Here is a 24,824-nt window from a genome sequence, read left to right as displayed (position 1 = left end):
TGCTGGAGAAACCTGTTGAGCGGACTTGTTATCACTGTAAGAAACCTGGTAATGTGATAACTAATTGTGCCCTTTTGAAGAAAAGGAATGAAGCCGTGCCCAATGTTTGCTTTCAGGTAACTCAAAATCAAAAAGGTTTAGGGGATGTTGTTAAAGATCAGTCCTTGCTAGAGTTAACAGCTGGAAAGTTGGAGGAGGTTAGGAAGGAATTCCGTTCTTATGTATCAGAGGGTTTTGTTTCACTGAATGATGGGTCACCCCAGGTGCCAGTGAAAATCCTTGGAGATACTGGGGCTTGCCAATCTCTCTTGCTGGAGAGTGTTTTAAAGTTTGGTGAAAAAACTGACACCTGTGACGTAAACTTAGTGCGAGGTGTTACAGGTGACACCATGTCTGTCCCTTTGCACAAGGTGAATTTAAAGTCAAAGTTCGTAGAAGGACCTGTCCAGATAGGGATACGACCTAGTTTACCAGTGGAAGGAGTTTCTTTGTTATTGGGGAATGACCTTGCAGATGGAGAATTTGTCCCTGTGGTACGGTTAACAACCAAACCAAGGATTGATGAGTCTGAGAATGATCCTGATGTTTACCCATCATGTGCGGTGACTCGAGCTAGAGCTGAAGAATTAGCTAAGGCCGACAGTCCTGTGCGGCCTGATGTGGTTCCCTGTGGCAGCCCTAAACAGGAAGAAAATTATGATGCCTTGTCTGAGACTTTTCTGTCTTCACTGGAGCATCAAAATCCTAGTAGTGAGCCTGAATTTAAAGATTTGTCTTTGTCGAGGAAAGAATTTATGGTGGAACAGACGAAAGACCCTGAGCTTACAGAATTGAAAGAAAAAGCACTCTCATTTGATGAGATTGAAAAAGTGCCAATTGGAGTTAGTTACAGAACTGGGATCCAATCGAGCTGTCAGGGGCTTTATGTACAGAATAACAGATCCCCGGGAGTGGAAAATAGGCTAGGATTTAATCTAGCGGTTCAGGGGCTTTATGTACAGAATAACAGATCTCCACCAGTGAGATACAGGCTGGGATGTATTCGCCAGTTTGGTCGGTGGTGAGGTGGGATATATATTTGACAACAGCACCCACAAAGATTTACAGGCTGAAGCTTAAGTGTCTTCTCACAGCACAGAGCAAATCTGTGCTTTTACAGTCTTCTCAGGGTGTTGTTCTGGTTTCACTTTTAATTTATCTTTCCATTACCCGCTGTAGACTTTAATTCTGCAAACACAGTGGTTCTCAGTTAGCCGACTATAAAGAGGTGAAGCAGTATAGTTTATCCTTTAAGGGAGTTGGTGTCCCGGTAAAAGGAGTTTGATTGTGGACGTACTGAGAACATTGAGGATAAATTTGGGTCCTTGTGAAAGCTCAGTGCCCATCTCCAGGGTGTGGTCCGTGGTGAGTACAGGAATTCAGTGAGGGTCAGGTTAAAGCCGTGATCAGTCATTTAATTCTGTGAGGGCATACAATCGTCCGAGGAAGGCGTGGTCAGGGTGCGATGTGAGGGAGGCAGGTCTGGGCATTCAGAGGGCAGCTGCCGCAGTCTGCACCCTTTGAACAGGAGAAAGGTTCTTTCAGCTGGTGTGGTTGATGGCTGAGACTGCAGGGAGGGAGACACACTGGGGGACGCAAGGCAATTCGTGCTGTCGTGGTGTAGTGGTGACAGGGCCAATAACACTGCGGCAGAGATACTGTTCTCTGCAGCCCGGAGCATGAGTGCTGAAGTTTGTGTTGTTTACCCAGGGCTGGGGTTTATCCTCGGGGATCATAGAAGAACTTGGAGAGAGAGAGTAGCGATCCAGTTGTCCTGGTGCACGTTGAAAACAATGCCACTGAGAGGATGAAGGTGTGGGGGTGGGTCTTTGAGGAGGGAGGATGAGTGTCCGGAATCCAGATGAAAAACAGAAGCGCAAAGGTGGTAATCCCGGGATCACTGTCCAAGGCACAGAGGTGGTGTTATCCCAATTTTAAGTTCCCACTCCTGCCTGCTGCAAAGTCACACAGTGCCGCGGATTAATTCAGTAAAACGTGTTTATTAGCAGTATACCGCCAGGGAGAAGTCTCATCAACACTTATTGAGAGTCGTTATCCGAGGTCTCCGCAATACAATGGAGTAGACAGTAATTTATACAGACATTGTCACGCACACTTAATGAAGGCGGCTCCGAGAGTTCCGATCAGCCTCCTGAGATCCAAAGAGAGACATTGCCTCATTGTTCAGTATATTTTATTTACAATCAAGAGATTCAAAGACAGGTATCTCACTCATTGTTTTGGGCAAACCTCATACTTACTGTTTAATACAACCATCACCCTTATAGTTTAGTATAATTGGCTTGCAATCAAGCTCCGGACACAGTAATTACCACCTAGTCCTGAGTCAGGTGTTTGGCTGCGTGGTATTTTTTTATTAGTTATATGAAGAGTCACAATTTCTTAACCGTTTACTTCCTCATTCCTCATGTTCTCATGTCATGATAACCTGGAAGGGCGCCGAGAACAGGGCCAAGAGTTTATTAATAAGGACCTTGCAACAGGTATTTAAACAGGCCAGCACCACACAACATACTATAATACTAATGATTAACCCTACTGCTCCATGCAGCAGGTATGATACCCATGATCCTCCTTGTAGCCACCCCATCCAAGCCTTCCCGCCTGTAAGTCACTGCCTAAAGCTACCTACTTGCTACTGAATGTCCTGAATGGCATGGGAAATGTTGACGGACTCATCTCTCACATTGGTGACACATTTGTCCCCTACTATGGCACATACTCCTCCTTGCTGAGCCAACTGGTAGTCCATAGCATACCGGGTCTGCTGGGCATAAAGTCGAAGCCTGTACGGTCCCTGATTCACTGCCCCAGCCCTTTATGTTACTGTTTCCCCGCACGGTCAGTCCACAAATAAAGTATTTCCGGTTTTTTGCACCTATAGTTCCTGCCGAACACCCCAGAGAGAGAGTACTCAGAACCCCATAGCTTAACGACAATAAGGGAGATCCCAACTTAACAGTATCCCTCCAGTCCTCACAGAACTCCTCACTAACTGACCGCACCACAAGTCTAATTCGTGCATGAGCCTTATGGGTGCAGGAGTCCGTGACCGGCCCGATCGTTCCTATTGCAAACCAGGCTGGCAGAGTTGGGGTGGCGGTAGTGTAAGTACTATTGAAAAGGAACACATACCCTTCCTTGGCCCGGCAACAGGTGACATTACCCGATTGCTGTGGACTGGGCATCTGATAATACCAGAGTTTCCAGCAACATTCCTTCAATAATTTTTTCAGGTAATTTTTCCTGATTAGCCATTCCAAAAAGACATTAGACAATTTCACGTGTTCCGTTCCCTTCCCCACAAACCCATCACTCCCCCGTAAGTAATTTAACACAGCTAGTGGTGGTACACACACACCGAAACCATCCTCCCCTAAATTCACATATTCTCTCTGTACAAGTGGTGGTGGCACATGATATCGAGTGCTGTACAATCGCTACCCACAACCTCACCCTTACCGTGTAAGCAGTGGGGGAAGGACTGGTAGCAAGTTGTGCTACTTGGATCCTTTGTTGCTCCTTGCAAACATTTACCGCGTAACATTCTCCAGTAAATTCCCTTCTGCCCAATAGACTTTGTTTCTGAGTATTCGTACTTTAAGAGAGACCTGGGGCTCCAATTTGGTGTGGTGACAAAAAGACCTTCCACTGATTCTGCCGGGGGTGGCAAACGGTGAAATTCCCATGTAGTTGCATGTGTGCTTTGAAAACAAATGTTCCTCTAATGCCAACACAAGAGTACTAGTAATGGTAAGCAGTCCAAATTTAAGAAACGTCATTTTCCTTCCGGTGGCCATAGTTTAAAGTCACTCAGATGAATCCAGCGATCCTGGCCCTGTAACTCCACAGCTGCGAGAGTTTGGAGTAGTATCTGGACGGACTTCTCCACCGAGGTCCCAGTTTAGGGCGCTGCCAGTCTTTTATCAGTACCGAATCTCTGATTACCAGGTCAGCCAACTCCTCATTCTGTCCTTCCAGTGGGTGAAAGGCGCTTTTCACCTGTGAATGAAGAAACTTTAAAGAGGACGTAGAATGTCTGAAATACCTTTGTAGTTCATTCCCTATCATGTTAAGGTCAACCTGGGTGGGATCTGGGTGTCAGCATCCCATGGGGTTCTTCCCGGATACCCATAGACAATTTCGGCAGCCGACACCCCGGTGACAGAGTGGGGGTAATTCTCATGTGGTATAATGCTAACTGGAGAACCTTCAGCCAATTTAGACCCTTCTCTGACACTAATTTAGTTAATCTATCCTTCAGGGTGCCGTTAGGTCGTTCTACTATACTCGCTGCCTGAGGGTAGTAGGTGCAATGGAACTGTTGTTCGATATGCAGTGCCTCGCACAACTCCTTATTTATTTTCCCTATGAAGTAGGGGGCATTGTCTGAACTTATCTGTCGGGGTACCCCAAACCTGGTATGATCTCTGTAAGCAATAACTTGACCACCGTTTAGGCCTTATTGTTGGTGGTTGGAAAAGCTTCAATCCATATACTAAATACGTCAACAATTATAAGACGTTACTTATAGCAATGTACACGGTGTAATTCAATAAAATCAAGTTGTATACATTCAGAAGGACCCGCTGGCAAGAGGGTTTTGCCTGGGGTGCAATTCACCCCTTTCCCAGCATTATCTTGTTGGCATATCAAACAAGATCGTATTTTGCCTTGTGTTGCTTCCTCTAATCTGGGGTGCCACCAGGGACGTAGTAAAATGTTATTGATTCCCTCCTTGCCAAGGTTGGTGTCAGAATGCAGACAGTCAACAAGCATTGGAAACAAGGAATCAGGTATACAGACTTGACCGACTGGAGTGTCCAGAGGCAAGGTGGCGCAGAGTGCGTACACCCGTGCTCCTTCCACACTTGTTTTTCTGAGTCAGGGGCATCCCCCTGTAAGTGCTCCACAGTGACCATGTCTGGGGTGCCCTGATTTGTTATCTTTGGCTTGCAGGCAACTGCCTGTTTTTCCGCAGTCGAACCGATATTAGTCTCCTGGTGTGCTGCCAATTTAGCCTCTGCATCTGCCCAGTTATTGCTCTGTGTTACTAGGAAAGCGTCTGAGAGGTGAGCCGATCATTTAATGATGGCCAATTTGTTAGGGAGGAGGATGGCTTAAGCCGCATTCTGTATGGGGTTACCTGTAGAGGTCAGAAATCCCCTGTGCGTCCATAGTTGGCCAAAATCATGGGCGACTGCAAAAGCATAGCGGGAGTCAGTGAAGATATTAGCTGCTTTGTCCTTGGCTAAAATACAAGCTCTGGTCAGGGCAAAGAGTTCTGCTTTTTGGGTAGAGACTGGGGTCTGCAAAGACGCAGACTCCACAACGTGGGAGTCGTTTACTATAGCATAGCCGCAAAGGCGGGTTCCCTGTTCGGAAACGGAGGAACTATATTTGACATGCAGGTTTAAGTCTGCTAACTGAAGGCCTTATCCGAAAGGTCCGCACGGGGTGTTGTCAAAAAGTGGTTACGCATTAAACAGTCATGTGGTAGATCTTCAAGGTGCTCCGGTGGGGGAATCTAGAAAGGTGGCACTGTTAATGGTGGTGCAGTATGCGAAAGTGAGGAGTGAGTTATTCAGGAGCGCTACCTCGTATCAGTTTAAGCGGGCCTGGGTAAGGTGTTGCGTCTGATGGGAGTTCGGGAGTGCCCTTACGGTATCGGAGGAATAAACAACCACTGATTGTTGCAGGGTTATATTGGAAGCTGCTGTTACCAGGGAGTAGATGGCTTGAAGCATCTGTGAGCACGGCGGAAGTCCCCAAGCAACAGGGTCCAGCCGAGTGAAGTAATATGCCACCGGTCTTTTTCTATCCCCATGGGTTTGAGTAAGAACGGCTGTAGCGCAGTCCTCCAGGACATTCACAAAAAGCTGAAATGGGCGATCATATAGAGGGCGTCCCAGGGCCTGGGCGCTGACAAGGGCCTGTTTGAGCTTATCAAAGGCCTCCTTTTGTTCCTCTGTATGTTCAAAAGATCCCACGGACTGGCTTGAAGCCAGGGCTGTGAGGTGCTTTGCCAGGAGTGCCACATTAGGTAGTCATTGTCTGCAGAAATTTACCAGACCTAAGAATGCGCGCCTACTCTTCGGGGTAGCGGGCGGTGTGGTAGCAATGATGGGTGCAATACGTTCAGGAGTGAGCTGTCGCTCGGTAGCACTTAAAAGGGTGCACAGAAATTTTACCTGACGCGGTGTTCGTTTTACTTTCTGTGGAGGTATCACGTCTCCCCAAGAGTGGAATGCGTTAAGTAGTCTATTCATGTCCGCGATGTTGGCGGGCTCCGAGTGGCTTGCCAATAAAAGGCCATCGACATACTGGACAACGGTGGATTCGTCAAAAAGTTGTAACTCTTTGAGTTGTTTATGCAAAACTTGGGAGAAAATAGTCGGGGAGTGTACAAATCCTTGTGGGACACGCGTCCAATGCATTGCTGACCTTGGAAGGTAAAAGCAAACAGGTACTGCGAGTCGGGAGATCGGGGAATTCCAAAAATTGCATGCTGGAGATCCACAAGTGTAAAAATACAAGTGTTGGCAGGGATGCTGCTGAGAATGGTGGCCGTGTTCGGGACCACGGGAAGCAGTGTCTTATACAGGTCTTGTATCAGGCGCTATTACGTCCGTCCGGGTTTGGGGACAGGTAAATTAGGGGTGTTGCAAGTTGACTGGCGAGGAACATGGATGCCCTGTTTGCAGAATGAATCTATTAGATGGGTTATTCCGTCAACCGCCTCTCTCCGAATGTGGTATTGTGAGACGGAGAGCAATTGTGCTCCCGGTCTGACACGGATTTGGACTGGGGTCACTGGGGTGAATCCTACCTCAGCTTTCTACGCGGCCCATAAATCGAGGGTTGGCTAATCCGATGGGAGTCGGTGGGGCTGATGGTGGCGTAAACAGCCTGTCACCGAAAAAGGGGTGAGGTGATAAGTCAGAGTCCCTTCTGGCCATAGCTGGGGAACCCCTTTAAGGCCTGTGTCTGTACCTCAAGTCGGTGGGATAGGAATCCCAGCTCCTCCGGTTTATGGTCCTCATTTACTGACAGGATAATGTGAGGGGACTCCAAGCCTGACTGATTCCACAATTCATTAGGCACTTGAACTAAATATGCCTTACCTTCCTTACCCGATACTTCCCCCAAAATAGTAACAGTCACCATGCTACCCAGGAATGGAGCATACAGAACTTCCAGCTCCTTTGAGACCCCTGAGGGGTTATAAGCTAGCGTCACATGTGGGACAGGGGCCTTTGGGGCTGGGCCAAAATCTCCGTCCGTGAAGTCCACCGCCCACCACTGTGGGGTCTGGTGAACCCAGAAGGTCATATGGGGTTTAGGGCCGGTAATGGTAAATCCTTCATCCAGACATTGTATTTGGAGGCGGAGGGAGCAGAGCAGGTCCCTCCCGGCCAAGTTAACCCCTAGGTCTGGGGTTACTGCGAATTGGATCAGACATTCCTGTTCTCCAAATTCCACTTGTAAAGGTTCAGTTAAGGGGTAGGACCTTGCCTGTCCCTCCACCCCACTCAATGAAACCGTGGCCGTGGACAGTTTAAAATCATGCTGGACAATACAAGGAGCTTCGAGGGTCGAGGTATTGGCCCCCGTATCTATCGTAAAGGGGATCGGTTTTCCTTCAACTAATAAATTGACGATAGGTTCATCGTCCGGGTTATCGGTGAGCGCAGGGTACATGGAGAGGCTACTTCCCACAGCTAGTCAGGCAGCCAACGGCTTGCTAGTTGAAAAAGGTTATCGGTAACCAGGGGATCTAGCCTGCCGTTGGCAGCGGGGGCACTACCGCTGCCAATGGTTGGATGCCCCACAACGTTAGCATCCTGTCAACCTGACACTCGGCGGTGTGTGTTGTTGGGGTCCCCTGGGTCCTGGGTAATTACGTAGGGGCGGTGGTGGTGCGTAAGGGGGTCCGTACACTGGGGCTCTTTGGGCCGTTGGGATGTATTGCATATCCTTTACCAGACCGGTAAACCCCTCCTGGAACGCAAAACCGCAGTTCCATTTGATATTCCGTATTATCGTGGTAGGCAGGTCGAGGCCGAGGGGTTTTTGGACCATTTCCTGTTTTACCTTGTGGCTTTCGAATCGCGCCCATTACTCCAGAAGTGGAATAGGGCCCTCCTTATGGCTTTTCGTGTATGGTCAGGCCAATTCATGTTATTCGTGCGGATAGCTGACGCCACTCCCTCAGGAATACATTGTGGTAAGAGAGCGTTAAACTGAGTGGAGGCATTGCCTCTGTTATAGGCATAGGTACCTTAAAGTGAACAGAAAGTGTCCTAAAAATCTGGGCTGTCCTCGCCCTGTTTCGGTCGGCATTCTCAAACCGTATTTATTTCAATAGGCTGTTGGAGGATTTTGCGAAGGGCAGTTCTAATGGTTGCTACCTTCCTGCGGCCGGACGACGGTTTGAAAGGCTGCCTAATCCGCATAGTTTCCCAGATGTTCTTTCCATCTTTCCGCCTCATTAGTTGTAAGGGCCATGCAACAAAGACTGAAAAGGCGTTGGTGGGTGGTGGGGTGGTGTGGCCTGGTACGTCTGAATTGTTCCAATCACATAATCTATAAAATCCTCTGGGTGGGTTTGCGGTTGGGCGCCTGATTCATGATTAGGCACATCTCCTGAGGCTTCCAAGGGGTGTAGATCTGGATCGTAGGATTAACGCTCGCTTGGGCTGAATCGGGATTGGGATCACTCCTATAGGGGAACGGTCCTTTAGCCTTAGCTCCCTTTACATCATTCAACATAGGTGGCGGGCCGGGATTTTTAGGGTCGTCATTATCGGTGGTACAATTGGAGTCATAATCGGTGTCCGTCTGAGGATCTTCTAAAGGTCTGACCCCTACTGGAAAGTTCCGTCCCTTGTCTGTGGCCTTGGAACCATTCGTATGCGGCCTTTCTCTCCGTCTAAGTTGATTTCTAGTTCGGGACGCAATCGGGCCATGGAATTGTCCTTGGTACGGAGCTTGGCCAGCATTCATTGGTGGTGTGAACGGAACGTTTTGCGGACGAGTTGCATTATATGGGGGCGGTAGTGAAATTGGGGCTAGATCGGTGCTGTGGGTTGAACCATCCAATCCTCCTCATTTTCGTCCGTATCATTGCTTTGGAACAACCGGGGCACACCAGACATGTCGGGAGGTACCTCCACTTTATCCTTATTTTTTTTATTCCTACGTTTTTCCTTATTGTTCCGACCTACCCCCTCCCTCTCCCTTCTGTTCCTCAGGATCGTTGTCTCTACACTGAGACTTCAGAACTTCCCAACTCTTGGGATTTCCTTTTTCATCTCATACACTAATCCCCCTTCTACGTGCATTATGTTCCCAACTCCTCTGTTTAGATTTATTTGTCAGGTCTTCGGCCATTTTTCTCCAAGTCGGCATTAATACTTCACATTTCTCCCCTGCATGTCACTCCCAAATCGCCTTTTCTGCCTTTAGACACTTATCCACATCCCAAGTTCCCCCTAATGGCCATATTTCATTTCCCAGTTTCTTATTGAGACATGTCAATAATTTACGGAAATTATTCTCATTTTGTCGGGTCATTTTTACATAATTTAGATAGTGGGGTATTGGACCCAGATTTATCGAGAGTTTGCCTCATTTTTTACCGTAAAGTACAAATCGCTAAGGTTGGTCTCTTTCCTTCACTCACTTCAGGTTCCTGACCTTGCCATGGGAGACTTGCCCTCTTAGGAACTGGTCTAAGGCAGGGTGGTAGGACTGGAGAACCGATCTGAAAACTTAAAACTCAAAACCTAAAACTTCACAACCTTAAAACGCAAAACTGGGGACTCAAACCCCTTTCCGTTATTACTCCAAGGACTTGAACCTCCTATTACCTGTGGCACTCAGACAGGTTCACGAGGAGTCCGTCAGAGGATATTCGATAAGAGAAGGGATCGATCAGGTGTCCCACTGCCTGAAAGGGATCAAGGTGAATCTTCCTTGTGGGCCCTTCCGTCTCCGGTAGTCGTTATCCTCGTCGATCCCTCACGCCCCTTGGACTCCTGGCTGGCTCGCCAAATTTTTGTCCCAATTTTAAGTTCCCACTCCTGTCTGCTGCAGAGCCACACAGTGTCACGGATTAATTCTGTAGAAACGTGTTTACTAGCAACATACCGCCAGGGAAAACTCTCATCAACACTCGTTAAGAGTCGTTACCCGAGGTCTCCGCAATACAAAGGAGCAGACAGTAATTTATACAGACATTGTCACGCACACTTAATGAATGCGGCTCCGAGAGTTCCGATCAGCCTCCTTAGATTCAAAGACATACATCGCACTCATTGTTCAGTATAATGTATTTACAATCAAGAGATTCAAAGACAGGTTTCACCCTCACTGTCTGGGACAAACCTCCCACTTACTGTTTAATACAACCATCATCCTTATAGTTTAGTATAATTGGCTTGCAATCAAGTTCCGGACACAGTAATTACCACCTAGTCCTGAGTCAGGGGTTTGCTTGCGTGGTATTTTTTTATTAGTTATATGTACAGTCACAATTTCTTAACCCTTTACTTCCTCACTGGTAAGATTAGGAAGTTGAACGTCTGGTTCAGGTTGGACTGGGTGAAATAGTTTTCAGTTCATGGAGCTCTGGCAGCAGTTCTGGGGACAGAAGGGAGCTCACCCACTGGGATGGGCTTTGCTGGATTTGAGCTGGGTCCCAGGTCCGAGTGAATCTTCTCACTGGAGCTGTGGGTAAATGTTCAGACCTGGTGGTTGGATCTCCTGGTGGATCCTCCCTGAACTCAAAGTATATCGAGTTCTAAATGCCCTACATCCAAAAGTAACAGCTGGTGATTAAATCCAGCTTCAGTAGTTACGATTGTCTACCTCATTTTCCTATTTTGTACATCGATTTCTCTAACTCTGGTAACCATCCCCCTCTGTCCCCCTCTTTATTTTCCCTTATCCCACCAGCCCCACCGCCCCTTCTCTGCGTCGAACCCCTCGCTCATCATCTGCCCATCACCCACACACTCCTCCCTCAGGTTCCCCCCCGCTAGTGAGAAACAGAACTGGGCTCTAATCAATCAATTCAGGGGTATTATGTACAGAATAGCAGATCCCCGGGAGTGAGATACAGGCTCGGATCTAATCGAGCAGTTCAGGTCTAGATGGACGGAATAACAGATCCCCAGGTTGAGATACAGACTGCGATCTAATAGAGCAGTTCAGAGGCTTTATGGAGAGAATAACAGATTCCTGAGAGCGAGAGTTCCTGGGTTTCGCTTCGGAAGGCGACGGGACTCGGAGGAAAAAAGTTTTTCTTTTTTTTTGGAAGTGTTTTTATTATAATGGTTAGTTTTTTAAAAGGGTTGTTATTATTAGAGTTAGTTTTTAATCAGGTTTTTTTAAGTGTGTAAGTTTTTATCGGGAAGAGTGGGTGCTGGACTGCGCAGGCGCGTGACGTCGGCAGGCGCGGCGCGGGCAGTTTATAAACAAACTCGATACCCAGCGGGCAGCGTCGGAGCGGGTCGTGGAGTGAGACAGAGCAGAGTGGTTGGGCTTTGGCTTAAGGGGATTTGGCGTAAAGGGGCAAGGCGGGGGAGTGGCTGGTATGTCGGTAAAAGTAAGGTTTACCTGTTATCTTTGAGACATTTTTCAGTAGGGAAAACTAGGGTGGAAAAAAAGAATTAGTTCAGATGGAGGACATGGTGGTGTGCTGCAGCTGCTGGATGTGGGAGCTCGTGGGCTTGCTGCGGTCCACGATGGCCACAAATGCAGTCAGTGCTTGAGGCTGGAGGACCATCAGCTCAAAATCAATGACAGCTTCAAACACTGCGCGGCATCAGGGAGGGGGAGAGTTATGTCGATACTGTACATAAGATAGGGTCACCTCCCCCCCTCCCCCGTAGAACAGGTAATTCTGGACTCCATGAAGTAGATAGAAGGGTGACTGTCAGGGGAGGGAGAAGGAAAAAGAAAACGAACAGGCAGATAGAGCAGAGGACCCCGGAGCTGCTCCTCTCAGTAACAGGTTTTTCGTTTTGGAGGCTGTTGAGGGAGATGATCTGCCGGGGCCTAGCAGCAGTAGCCCGGTCTATGGCACTGGGACCGGTCCTGCTGCTCAGAAGGGAAGGGAAGGGAGGAGAAGAGGAAGGCAGTAGTGATTGGGGACTCGATAGTCAGGGAAACAGATAGGAGGTTCTGTGGCAGTGAGCATGAATCCCGGATGGTATGTTGTCTCCCAGGTGCCAGGGTCCGTGATGTCACTGATCGGGTCCACAGGATTCGAGAGCGGGAGGGAGAACAGCCAGAAGTCGTGGTTCATGTTGATTCCAACGACATAGGTAGCAAGAGGGATGAGGTCTTGAAAAGTGATTTTGGCGAGCTAGGCAGAAGGCTGAAGGACAAGACCTTGAGGGTAGCGATCTCGGGATTGCTGCCAGTGCCACGCGATAGTGAAGGTAGGAATAGGAGGAGATGGCAAATAAATACGTGGCTGCGAGGTTGGTGCAGGAGGGAGCATTTTCGATTTTTGGATCATTGGTATTTCTTCGGGGAAGGTGGGACCTGTACAGAGAGGACGGGTTACACCCGAACCTGAGGGGGACCAATATCCTTGCAACCAGGTTTGCTGGGGTGGTTCAGGAGGGTTTAAATAGATTGCGAGGGGGAAGGGAACCGGAGGAGTAGGGTAGAGGAAGAAGGGGATTGTGAAAAGTCAGATCTGACAGGTAGAGAGGGAGGAGAAGCAGAGTACAGGCTATAAAAGTAGGAAGGTGGATGGACTGAAGTGCATTTACTTGAATGCAAGAAGCATCAGGAATAAGGGAGATGAACTGATAGCTTGCATAAGTACATGGGACTATGATATTGTGGCTCTTGCAGAGACTTGGCAGTCACCAGGGCAGGAATGGATACTGAATATTCCTGGATTTCAGTGTTTTAGAAGGGATGGGGGGTGGAGAAGAGGAGTAGGGGTGGCGATACTGATCAGGGACTCTGCTACAGCTGCGGAAAGGGTAGATAATGTAGAAGGATCCTCCCTAGAGACAATATGTGTGGAAGTTAGAAAAAGAAAGGGGCAGTTACCCTCCTGGGAGTATTCTATAGGGCTCCCCATAGTAGTAGGTATACTGAGGAGCAGATTGGGAGGCGGTTTTTGGAAAGATGCGAAAATAACAGGGTTATTATAATGGGAGACTTCAAATCTTCAAATATTGATTGGCACCTACTTAGTGCCAAAGGTTTAGACGGGGCACAGTTTGTTAAGTGTGTCCAGGACGGATTCCTGACACAGTATGTTGACAGACAGACTGGAGGGAATGGCATATTAGACCTGGTTTTAGGTAATGAACCGGGACAGGTAACAGGTCTATCGGTGGGTGAGCATTTGGGGGACAGTGACCATTGCTCCATAACCTTTAGAATTGTCATGGACAGGGATAGGAGCAAAGAGGACGGGAAGATATTGAATTGCGGAAAGGTGAATTTTGCGGTGAAAAGGCGAGAACTTGGGGGAGTGTAAATTGGGATGATATTTTTGAAGGGAATTGTACTATGGGGATGTGGTCGATGATCAGGGATCTTCTTCAGGATGTTAGGGATTAATTTTTCCATGTGAGGCAGAGAAGGAATGGCAGGGTGAAGGAACTGTGGGTGACGAGAGAGGTGGAACAACTAGTTAGGAAGAAGAAGACAGCATACATAAGGTGTAAGCAGCAAGGCTCGGACAGGGCTCGTGAGGAATATAGAATAACGAGGAAGGAACTTAAGAAAGGGCTGAGGAGAGCGAGAAGGGGACATGAAAATTCTTTGGCGAGTAGGGTTAATGAGAATCCCAAGGCTTTTTTCTCGTACGTGAAATATAGAAGGATAGCGAGGATAAAGGTTGGTCCGATTAAAGACAAAGGTGGGAGGATCTGCCTGGAAGCTGTGAAAGTGGCTGAGGTATTTCACCAAGGAGAGGGGTCTTGATGATGCTGAGGACAGTGTTGGTGAGGGTAATGTTCTAAAGTATATGGATATTAAGAGAGAGGATATGTTGGAGCTGTTAGAAAATATTTTGACAGCTCAGTCCCGGGGCCTGAAGGAATTTTCCCCAAGCTGCGTCGTGAGATTGCTGAACGGTTGGTTAGGATCTTTGAGTCCTCGCTGTCCACGGGGATGGTACCAAGGGACTGACGGGTAGCGAATTTTGCCCCCTTATTCAAAAAAGGCAGTAGGGATAGTCCTGGGAGTTACAGACCGGTGAGCCTTACGTCTGTGGTGGGGAAGGTGTAAGAAAGAATTCTAAGAGATAGGATCTATTAACATTGAGAGAATCATGGTCTGATTAGGGACAGCCAGCATGGCTTTGTGAAGGGAAGATATTGCCTTACAAGCCTGATAGGGTTCTTTGAAGACGTGACCAGGAAGATTGATGAGGGTAATGCAGTGGATGTGGTCTACATGGATTTTAATAAGGCGTTTGACAAGGTTCCGCATGGTAGGCTTCTTCAGAAGGTCAGAGGCTACGGGATCCAGGGAGGTTTGTCCGTCTGGATTTAGAATTGGCTTGCCTGTAGAAAGCAGAGTGTTGTGGTGGAGGCAATGCATTCATATTGGAGGGCAGTGACTAGGGGTGTCCCACAGGGATCGGTTCTGGGACCTCTACTTTTTGTGATATTTATTAACGACTTAGATGAGGGGGTGGAAGGGTGGGTTAGCAGGTTTTCAGACAACACAAAGATCGCTGGAGCTGTGGATAGTGTGGAGGGCTGTCGAAGCTTACAGAGAGATATTGATAGGATGCAGAGCTGGGCTGACAAGTGGCCGATGGAGTTCAATCCAGAGAAGTGTGAAGTGGTACACTTTGGAAGGACAAACTCCAAGGCGGAGTACAAAGTTAATGGCAGGATTCTGGGCAGTGTGATGCATCAGAGTGATCTGGGGGTTCATATCCACAGATCACTGAAAGTTGCCCTGCAGGTGGATAGGGTAGTTAAGAAAGCTTATGGGATGTTATCTTTCATAAATTGGGGGATCGAGTTTCAGAGCCGCGAAGTAATGATGCAGTTTTACAAAACTCTGGGTAGGGCACACTTCGAGTACTGTGTCCAGTTCTGGTCGCCTCATTATAGGAAGGATGTGGAGGCGTTGGAAAGGGTGCAGAGGAGATTTCCCAGGATGCTGCCTGGATTAGAGTGTATGGATTATGAGGAGAGACTAAAGGAGCGAGGGCTGTTCTCATTGGAGAGAAGGAGCATGAGGGGAGACATGATAGAGGTGTACAAGATATTGAGGGGAATAGGTAAAGTGGACTGTCAGCGCCTCTTTCCCAGGGTGCCAATGCTCAAAACAAGAGGACATGGCTTTAAGGTATTGGGTGAGAAGTTCAAGGGAGATATCAGAGGGAGGTTTTTCACCCAGAGAGTGGTTGGCGCATGGAACGTGCTACCTGGGGTGTTGGTGGAGGCTGATTGTCTCCCCCTCACCTGGATTCACCTGTCACCCGCCAGCTCTTGCTCCATCCCTTCCCACCACCTTTTCATGCCGGATGACCCCCCTCCTCCTTTCCAGTCCTGACGAAGAGTCTCGATCCGAAACGTCGAATGTCCATGGATGCTGCCTGACCCACTGAGTTCCTCCTGCTTTTTGTGGGTTGCTCCAGATTCTCAGCACCTGCAGTCTCCCTCCTGTCTTCGTATTTTGTGTGTGGACATGTGGGTCGATAGAACAAGCCATTCACAGAGGGAGCACATCTTACTGACAAGATGAAGGCTGAATGTAGAGGCACTTTTATTGGAGTAGATACATCACATTGATCAACTAAAAGCTTCTCAACATAAATCCCCAGACACTCAGATTATTCGTCTTCTCTTTCAGATCACTGTATCGTGTGGATTGACCCTCTGGATACGCTGACTCCTCAGGTATTGATTGACAGAACAATCCTACCTATGATCAGTACCGAAGGATGTGGCAAAATAGGCAGCCTAGAACCTTTGATATTGAGTTGATAATAACACAGAACACGTTGGCTGTAGACAGAGAAAGAAAGGACTGCAGACACCGGAATCCAGATGAAAAACACGACCATCCGTGGAGAAAAGCAGGGGGTCAATGTTTCTGGTTAGGACCTTTTTTCAGGACTGAAGAGAGGAAAAGGGGGAAGCCCGATATATAGGAGGGAAAAGCAGAGCGGTGATGAGAAAGGTCCTGGCCCGAAAAGTTGACCGCCTGCTATTCTCCAGGGAGGCTGCCTGACCTGCTGAGTTCCTCCAGCTTCACCTTGGTTGAAGGAGTTTGACGACCTGCTTCAATGCAGTTTAATTAACAACTGCCCCACAGGATGTACATTGGCCGACACATAGGAGATTTTCTCATGGCTACCTTGGTTCCCATACCGTAGCCTTTCAGCGACCTCCCGCTGTGAACCGAGACAGCTCTCTTCACACACGGTGGTGTTTGCTCATACCGCTGTCTCAATTCCTCCTTGTAGGTTACATTCGAAGGCAGTTTGGAGGTTGGTTCACATTTATATCAACGACTGCTTAACTGCAACGTCTAATTATAGCAGCATCTCTGTCGCACCCGAGACTGTGTTTTAGGATTGGAATCTAATCGAAGGATTTGCTGGTTCACATATTGAATGAAAGATTCCCAGGGATGAGTAAAGCTGAGATTTAACCCCATGGTTTCATGTAGAGAATAACAGATCGCTGTGTGATTTTTCTGTTCCATTTACATTGTAATAAATCAGTGTGCGCTCTCCCTTGTTCCAACTTTGCAGACGTTTCGGGAAAGGACTGTCAGTTGCCAGTGACCGGGGACCAACGGACTGAAGATGGAGGAGCCCGTGGTGTTGGTTTATAACACGGGTGGGAAGCTGCACGTCAACCCGGAGGCCCTGAGGTTGCTCCAGTCCGTCGTGGATCCGCTGGTTGTGGTGGCCGTGGCTGGTACTTATCGTACAGGGAAGTCCTACCTCCTGAACCGCCTCGTGGGAGTCAAGAAGGGTAAGGGGAGGTGGTTGTGAACTTCGCTGTTCTGTCCTGCAGAAATCCGGAGACCTGGGATACACAGGGCATACTTAAGTTGGCACGCTGTCATTAGTTGCAGATGTGCTGAAGACCTCCAATGATGTCATGTTGTTGGACTTCCCATCCCACTTTGGACAATGGATCCAGAGATGTCTGGGGAATTTAAACTGCATGCCTCCTTCACCCTCCTGACTGTAGTGAGAACACTGATCTCATTAATGGTGACCAGGGTTACACGGAACATGGAACATTACAGCAAAGTACATGTCCTTCGGCCCACAATGTTCTGCAGACATTTTATCCTGATCCATCTAATCCTTCCCTCCCACATAGCCCTCCATTTCTCTATCATTCACGTGCCCATCTAAGAGTCTCTTAAATGTCCCTAATGTATCTGCCCCCACCACCTCTGCCGGCAGTGCGTTCCACACACCCACTACTCTCTGTGCAAAAAACACTTACCTCTGAAATCTTCCTTATACCTTCCTCCAGTCACCTTAAAATTATGTCCCCTCTTGTGAGCCATTGTCACCCTGTAAAAAATGTCTCTGCCTGTCCACTCGATCTATGCCTCTTGTACACCTCGATCAAGTCACCTCTCATCCTCCTCTCCAAAGAGAAAAGCCCCAGCTCGCTCAACCTATCCTCATGAGACGTGCTCTCCAATCCGGGCAGCATATCTGGTAAATATCCTCTGCACCCTCTCTAAAGCTTCCAAATCCTTCCTATAATGAGGCAACCAGAACTGAACACAATATTCCAAGTTGGTCTGACCAGAGTTCCATCGAACTGCAACATCACCTCACGGCTGTTGAACTCAGTCCCCTGACTAATGAAAGTCAACACACCAGACGCCTTCTGGTCGAGCTGCCTGACAACCTTGTGGACATGGATCTCAAGATCCCTCTGTTCCTATGCACTGCGGAGAGTCCTGCCGTTAACCTTGTATTCTGCCTTCAGATTCGCTCTCCCAAAGTGTATCACCTCACACTTCTCCGGGTTGAATTGCATCTGCCACTTCTCAGCCCAGCTCTGAATCCTATCAATGTCCTGTTGTAACCCACAGCAAATTTCTACACTATCCACACCACCACCAACCTTTGTATTATCAGCGAACTTACTAACCCACCCTTCCACATCCTCATCCAAGTCATTTATAAACATCACAGAGAGCAGGGGTCCCAGAACAAATCCCTGCAGAACACCATTGGTCACCGACCTCCAGGCAGAATACTTGCTATAAAAACTATCTGGCCGTGTATTTCCTGAGGGTGTCGGAAACTGTTCAGCCCATTTAGTCCATGCCAGCTCGCAGTGCTCTCCTCCCACTTACTACCCTGTCTCACAGGCCCATCAACTCCCTGCTCCTTCTCCTCCCATCCAGCTACACCACGGGTTAATTCATCTGGTTATACCCTGTCCCCCACCCCACCCCCCCCCCCCCCCACATCAGTACGTCTTTGGGAGGAAACCACCTCACGTACCTGAAATCTGCACCAATTCCGATTTTACTGTCACCATGTTCCCGACATCTCATCCCCCCCACCCCCACAACTGCCGACTCTCCCCCATCTCCCACACACTGGGGGTGACTGATAGCTGTTGATTAACTCATAACCCACATGTCTTTGGGATGTGGGAGCTCATGGCTTCACTCACCCTCGCCCAATGTTCATCTATTCTCTCTCTTTCTCTCCCGCCTGCTCTCTAAACCTCCCCCCACCGTGTTTCTCTCTCGCTCTCTCTTTCTCTCTCTCTCTCGGTCCACCTGTCTCGATTCCCCTCCCCCTCTCTCTCTCCCTCCCCCTCTCTCCCTCTGGCTCCCCCTCTCCCTCTTCTCTCCCTCGCCCCTCTCTCTCATGATCCCACCCTCTCGTTCTTTCCCCTCTCTCTCGCTCCCCTCTCTCTCTCTCGGTCCCCTCTCTCTCTCGTTCCCCTCTCTCTCTCGTTCTCCCTTTCTCTTGTGCTACCCTTCTCTCTCTCTTGCTCCCCCTCGCTCCCCACTCTTTCTCTCGTTACCCCCTTCATTTTCTCTCTCTTGCGCTCCGCCTCTCTCGCGCTCCACTTCTCTTCCGCTCCCCCCTCACTCTTCTGCTCCCCTCTCTCTCTCGCTCCTCCTCTCTCTCTCGTTCCACTTTCTCGCTCCCCCTCTCTCTCCCTTCCTCTCTCCCCTCCACTCGCACCCCATCTCTCCTGCTCCCCCTTCTCTCTCGCTCCCGACTCTCTCTCTCTGGATCCCCCTCTCTCATTCGCTTCCCCGCCTATCGCGCGCACCCCCCACTGCTCTCCACCCCCGCTCTCCCCCGCGCTCCCCACCTCGCCCTCCCCCTTCTTTCGCGCTCTTTCCACCTTCTCTCGCAGTCTCTCCCCCCTCTCGCTCTTTCTCCCCCCTCGTACTCTCCCCCGCTCTCCCCGCCTCGCTACCTCTCCCACGCTACTTCTCTCGTTCCCCCTTTGCCTCGTCCCTCGCTCCAACGCTCCCTCTCGCTTGCCATCTCCTTCCCTCCCCCTCGCACTCCCTCTGCAGGATTCTCACTGGGATCAACCGTCCAGTCTCACACCAAAGGAATCTGGGTGTGGTGCCGACCCCTCCCTCAGAGACCGGGGCAACGCCTCCTGCTGTTGGACACGGAGGGTCTGGGAGATGCCAAGAAGGTCAGTACTTACCTCTCCAACCATCCCCACCCGAGTGCAGTTGTCACATTACCTGATGGGTCACCCCACAGACAGAGAAACGATCCACAGGCCAGAGTCCAAACCCCAACACAGGCAGCGTGGACGTCTGAATTCCGTTAACGATCTGGATTTAAAGTAAAAAGAATTGAAAAATGACGAACATGTTCCTCGGCAGGTTCACTGTGCAATAGACAGAGGAATTCTGCCATCTATTTCTCTGAACTGTGTGTGACCCAGGAGCAGTTGCCTTCCTCGCGGAGCAAGTTCTTTCACAATCGGGAGCTCTCGTCTATTAGCCTGAACTTTGTGCAAGAAGCCCTACTAACTGCTGATCCGTCCTACCTGCAGGGAGACAAAGACAATGATAATTACATCTTTTCACTGGCCATTCTCTTGAGCAGCATCTTTATTTACAACGGTCGGGGAAATATAGACCAGAAATCCATGGCGGACTTATAGTATCCTTCACTGGTGTCTCTCAGTCCCCTTCTCGGGGGAGATCTCTGCACTGACCGGTGTCTCTCAGTCCCTATCCCTCAGGGGGAGATCTGTAGACTGACCGGTGTCTCTCAGTCCCTATCCCTCAGGGGGAGATCTGTAGACTGACCGGTGTCTCTCAGTCCCTCTCCCTCAGGGGGATACCCACGCACTGACTGACTTACCTCAGTACAGTCCTGCCAACATTTCATTCCTTTATCCTTGACATTGCTCCCAGTTTTGTGACTGAACTGTCCAAACGGATCCAGGTGAGGTCCCAGCACAATGTCAGTGACAGTCGGGACTTTGTCCGTTTCTTCCCCGAATTTGTGTTGCTGATCCGTGATCTGAGCCTGGAGCTGGAGGTCGAAGGGGACGAGGTGTCTGCGGATGATTACCTGGAGCACTGTCTCCGTCTGAGGGAGGGTGAGTGTGTGACCATGTCATTCACAAGAGGGCACAGGTCATAGGGGGCCACAGGGATCAATTGGTCATCTCCGCCTGGGAGAAGGGATGAGCTTGGAGATGGGGGTGCACGAGGCGGGAACAGGGGTAAGGTCAGGGGGTGAGTGTATGGTGGGGGAAGACTTTGGCTCATAACGGAAGGGTTCCTGGTGCAGCCTTATCCTGTTACCTTGCAGGATCGTGCACACGCAGACCAGGCTACCCTTCCCTTCACGCCTTTACTCTGCATTCCACTGCCCTGTTTCCCCTCCCCATCCACATCACCTCACACTTCCCCGAAATAACTTTGCCGCCAGCCGGCACCGTCCTGTGGTTTGAAGCTGTAAAGGCAGCCCCTCCCAGCTTTGGATACCTCCCTGCCCCACCCCATCACACCCACTGCCCTCATATTGACACTGCCCCCTTCCGTCGACGTGCCCCCAACTACCCTGTGCGACACCGCCCCACCACACATCCCCTCCCCACTGCCCTGACAGGCCAGCCATGTTCCCTAACTACACTGCAATTGATGCCACCACACATCCCCACCCACCCCTCCTGTCCTGCCCTGCCCCTCCCTTCCCCTCCATGCCCTATGCCCTTCCTGTCCTCCCCATGCCCCTCCCTCGCCCCTCCCCTCTCATCCATTCCCTCTTATCCTCCCATGCCCCTCTGTCCTCCCCTGCCCCTCCTGTTGTCCCCTGCCCTCCCATCCCCTCTATTGCCCCTCCAGTCCTCCCTCTGCCCCTCCCCACAGCCGTGTGGGAATGCGTTGGTCACAGTCTCCAGGTTGGGGAGTGGGGGAACAGAGTGTCTGGACGTGTGATCCCCACCCCCGCCCTGAATTCTTGCTGCTTTCACAGATGGGAACAGTGAGCAGAACCGGGAATACAACAACCTCCGCAGGGGTATCCGGGATCATTTCCCCACGCGTCGCTGCTTTGCATTTCCCTTTCCGGCTCAATGGAAGAAACCTAATGACCTTCAGGATATGGAGGACGAGGATCTGGATGAGGAGTTTGTCGAGGAGCTCCAGAGACTCCACCAATACGTTCACACCCACAAGAAAGTCAAGAGGGTTCTCGGGGGTCACCCGGTCACGGGCAGGAGTGAGTAATTGGGTAACAACACTCCACCTCCCGTAGCTCGAACACACTGAGCCGGAATTGGAATACACACCAGGAAAAGCATAATAGGAGTGGGGACCCGTTGGGTGCGCGGACGGTGGAATGAATGGAAAGCGGAGGACTCCTTTGGAAGTATGAACAGTGAGAGGAATTGTCCGCTGGGATTTTAGTCGTGGGAATAAAGGGCGGAATCATATCCCCAGGTTCTGACGCCCAGTATCCTCCTCCGCAGGATTTGCTGAACTGACCCAGACCTATGTGGACATGATGGCGGACGGGGCCCTACCGTGTGTGGAGAGGAGTGTCGCGAGATTGATGGAGGTGGAGAACAAGGCAGCATTGGATGAAGCCCTGGCCTTTTACACACAGAAAATGAGCCAATTCTCCCATCGTGGCCCTGAGGCTTTCAGCAAACTCCTCAAGGATTCTCATGAGAACTTCAGGGAAGCACTGAAAATCTTCATGAAATATTCTATGTACGAGCCCAGTGAAAAACACATCCAAGAGCTGGAGGTGAGCTTCTATTGTCCAGTGATTCCCACCTCCGTCCAGGAGTCTCTGGACCCAACCCACAGACGGAGAGACGAGGACTGAGAGACACCGGTCAGTGTACAGCTCCCCCTGAGGGAGAGGGACTGAGGGACACCGGTCAGTGTACAGATCTCCCCCTGAGGGAGAGGGGCAGAGGGACACTGTTCAGTGGACAGATCTCACCCTGAGGGAGAGTGACTCACGACATCTTTCTTTCACTCCCAGGAGGCCATGAGTTCCCATTACAATTCTCTCATGGGCAAGATCGAGGCTGAGTCACGAGAGCGATGTGAGAAATATCTCTCCGAAGCGATGGGATCTATTCCGGAAAATCTGGCTTCTGGACACTACCTGGCAGCTGGTGGGTACCAGGAGCTGGATTCTGTGCTCAGTGAGGCTGTCAAGAAGTATAGAGCTGCAACAAAGGATGAAGTGCGGGTGTGTTCCATATTACACATCACCGCGTCTCAATTTTCACTCGTTTTACCTCTGTTTTGCATGGCTCCATAAATTTTCCCCTCCCTGCCTCCCTCCCTCCGTGTCAGCCTGCAAATCTGAATTTGACTCCATCCCTCTGTAGTACCTGGAATGATATTAACAGGGGGGGGGAGTGAGCCAGTGACGAGAGTCTCCATGAGCTGTGTGAGGTGATTCAGTGGGTGCGGAGGGGGTCAGTGATGAGGGAGAGTGCCGTGGGCTGTGGGAGGGGATTCGGTGGGTTGGAGAGGTGGGGAGAGTACGTGACGGGGGGGGGAGTGTCCGTTAGTTAAGGAGAACATGGACATTGGGCGGATTTGACGCCTCAGCCCCTGCTGCACCATTCAGTGCAGTGACTTGTGAATTTATCCTCATGCCCACATTCCCAGTACCAGTTATCTTTTAATTCCTTGGTTTCAAAGATTCTTTCCTCCTATCTCCCGTACCCCTCCCCCACACACGTCTGTCTCCCCTGCACCTGCCCAACACACGTCCGTCTCCCCTGCACCTCCCGCACACACGTCCGTCTCCCATGCATGAACCACCCATTCAGTGACTCCGAATTCTGGACTCTCCCACAGGAGTGTGTCATCCCCGTCTGTCCCACCTTCTCTCATCGGGTACCCTGGTCTCTCAGGTATCGGTCCAGTGACCCTCCTCCGAACTGCTCCCGGTGCATTTGGTGTTGAAAGAAACTGTCCTCTCCTGTGGGTGTGATCTCACCGATACCCGATGTAACTGCAGTATCACCTTTGTTCCACACTGTTATCTCTCCCAATTACTTGCACATTGACTTTTTGTGAATCTTACACTCAGACACCCCGCTCCCTCTGCATCTCAGAACTCCACAATCTCTCCCACTTAAGTAAGAGGCTTCTGTTTGTTTTTCTGCCGTCATGGATACTTTTGCATTCTCCTACATGATGTTCCAGGTCCCTGATCTTTGCCCATTCACTGAAACTACCTCTCTGCTCTCTCTCAGCTCTGTACAACCTTGTCATCACCTGTCCGTGTGTTGTTGACAAACCTTCCTTCCAAACCTTTGCTGCCTTCATCCAAGTCAACGATATTGATCGTGCACGGTCTCCCGGTGGGGTCTCACCGAGATCCTGTGGGTCAGCAGCCGGATTGTGAAACATTCCTCAGCGCTGGGCATCCCTCGGCGAGAGTCTGTCCCTTGTCTCTTGTTCAGTGACGGGAGAGAGGGAGAGAGTCGAACCTGAATTGATTGGATCTCTCCTTCTCCGCAGGGGAGTGACGTGCTCTCCTGCTTCCTGGAAGAAAAGAAACCTCTTCTCGACCAGGTACAGAAGGCGGACAGGAAACTGACGGAGGAAACGCACGGTAAGAAAATAAACAAGTGGCTGTAAAGTTCAGGTCAGGCAGCATCTGCGGAGGTGAAGTTAACGCTTCAGGTCTGAGTCTCTTCATCCAGAGTGAGAAGGAGAGACACACCTGTCGGGTGCTTTGCATCAGTGTTCACCAAGGAGAAGAACGTGGGTGGCAGTGAGATCATGGAGGGGGATGTTGGGCTTGCTGACGTTAGAAGGAGGTGGATCTCATCGCCGATCAACTGGACTCTGACAACTTGCACCCCTTTCCCAATTAAACTTTATATACTTGTGCACCAGGAGAACAGTCCGGCCCCGCTGTCACCGAACCATTTCAAAGTTTCAACACAGATTTGTCTTTTTCAAACAGATATTGACCAATTCAGATCTTTGGCCACCATCGAATCCCTCATTTGCACACGTAAAGTACCAATCACGCTCCGTTGATCTCGGTGTCACTGACCAATAGGAACTACGTGCTGATGTCCAATAATACATTCAAGTTAGTAAAGTCATTGTCCAGTAGTTAGTGTGTGCCTTTGCAATCCTTGGTCACCATCCTTGTCCTGTCCTGGCGCGCCTGGTGACCTCGGGACCCGGCTGGACAACAAGGAGATCTGCTCTCGAGGACCTTTCCTTGGCACGGGTGACTGCAGACCATCTCTGCTCGCACACCGCCTGAACCCTCGCCT

General features: G+C 49.9%; 2 protein-coding genes across 2 annotated transcripts in view; both read left to right on the top strand.

The window, feature by feature from the left end:
• Positions 1-24,824, top strand: part of LOC127567263 (guanylate-binding protein 1-like) — a 226,480-nt gene that overhangs the window by 126,539 nt on the left and 75,117 nt on the right. The gene's annotated exons all lie outside the window — the stretch shown is intronic.
• On the top strand, positions 5,597-24,171 carry LOC127567251 (guanylate-binding protein 2-like). Its single transcript, XM_052009934.1, has 10 exons — positions 5,597-5,628; positions 15,913-15,959; positions 16,820-17,045; positions 19,597-19,724; positions 20,094-20,203; positions 20,461-20,652; positions 21,540-21,775; positions 22,026-22,306; positions 22,550-22,762; positions 24,052-24,171. Exons 3-10 carry the CDS (start codon positions 16,874-16,876, stop codon positions 24,169-24,171), a joined length of 1,452 nt encoding a protein of 483 aa, XP_051865894.1. The 5' UTR covers positions 5,597-5,628; positions 15,913-15,959; positions 16,820-16,873.

Source organism: Pristis pectinata, unplaced genomic scaffold, assembly GCF_009764475.1.
Source record: "Pristis pectinata isolate sPriPec2 unplaced genomic scaffold, sPriPec2.1.pri scaffold_66_arrow_ctg1, whole genome shotgun sequence".
Taxonomy (NCBI): Eukaryota; Metazoa; Chordata; class Chondrichthyes; order Rhinopristiformes; family Pristidae; genus Pristis; species Pristis pectinata.
Note: the sequence above shows the minus strand (reverse complement) of the source record. Positions and strands in the feature narration are given on the sequence as shown.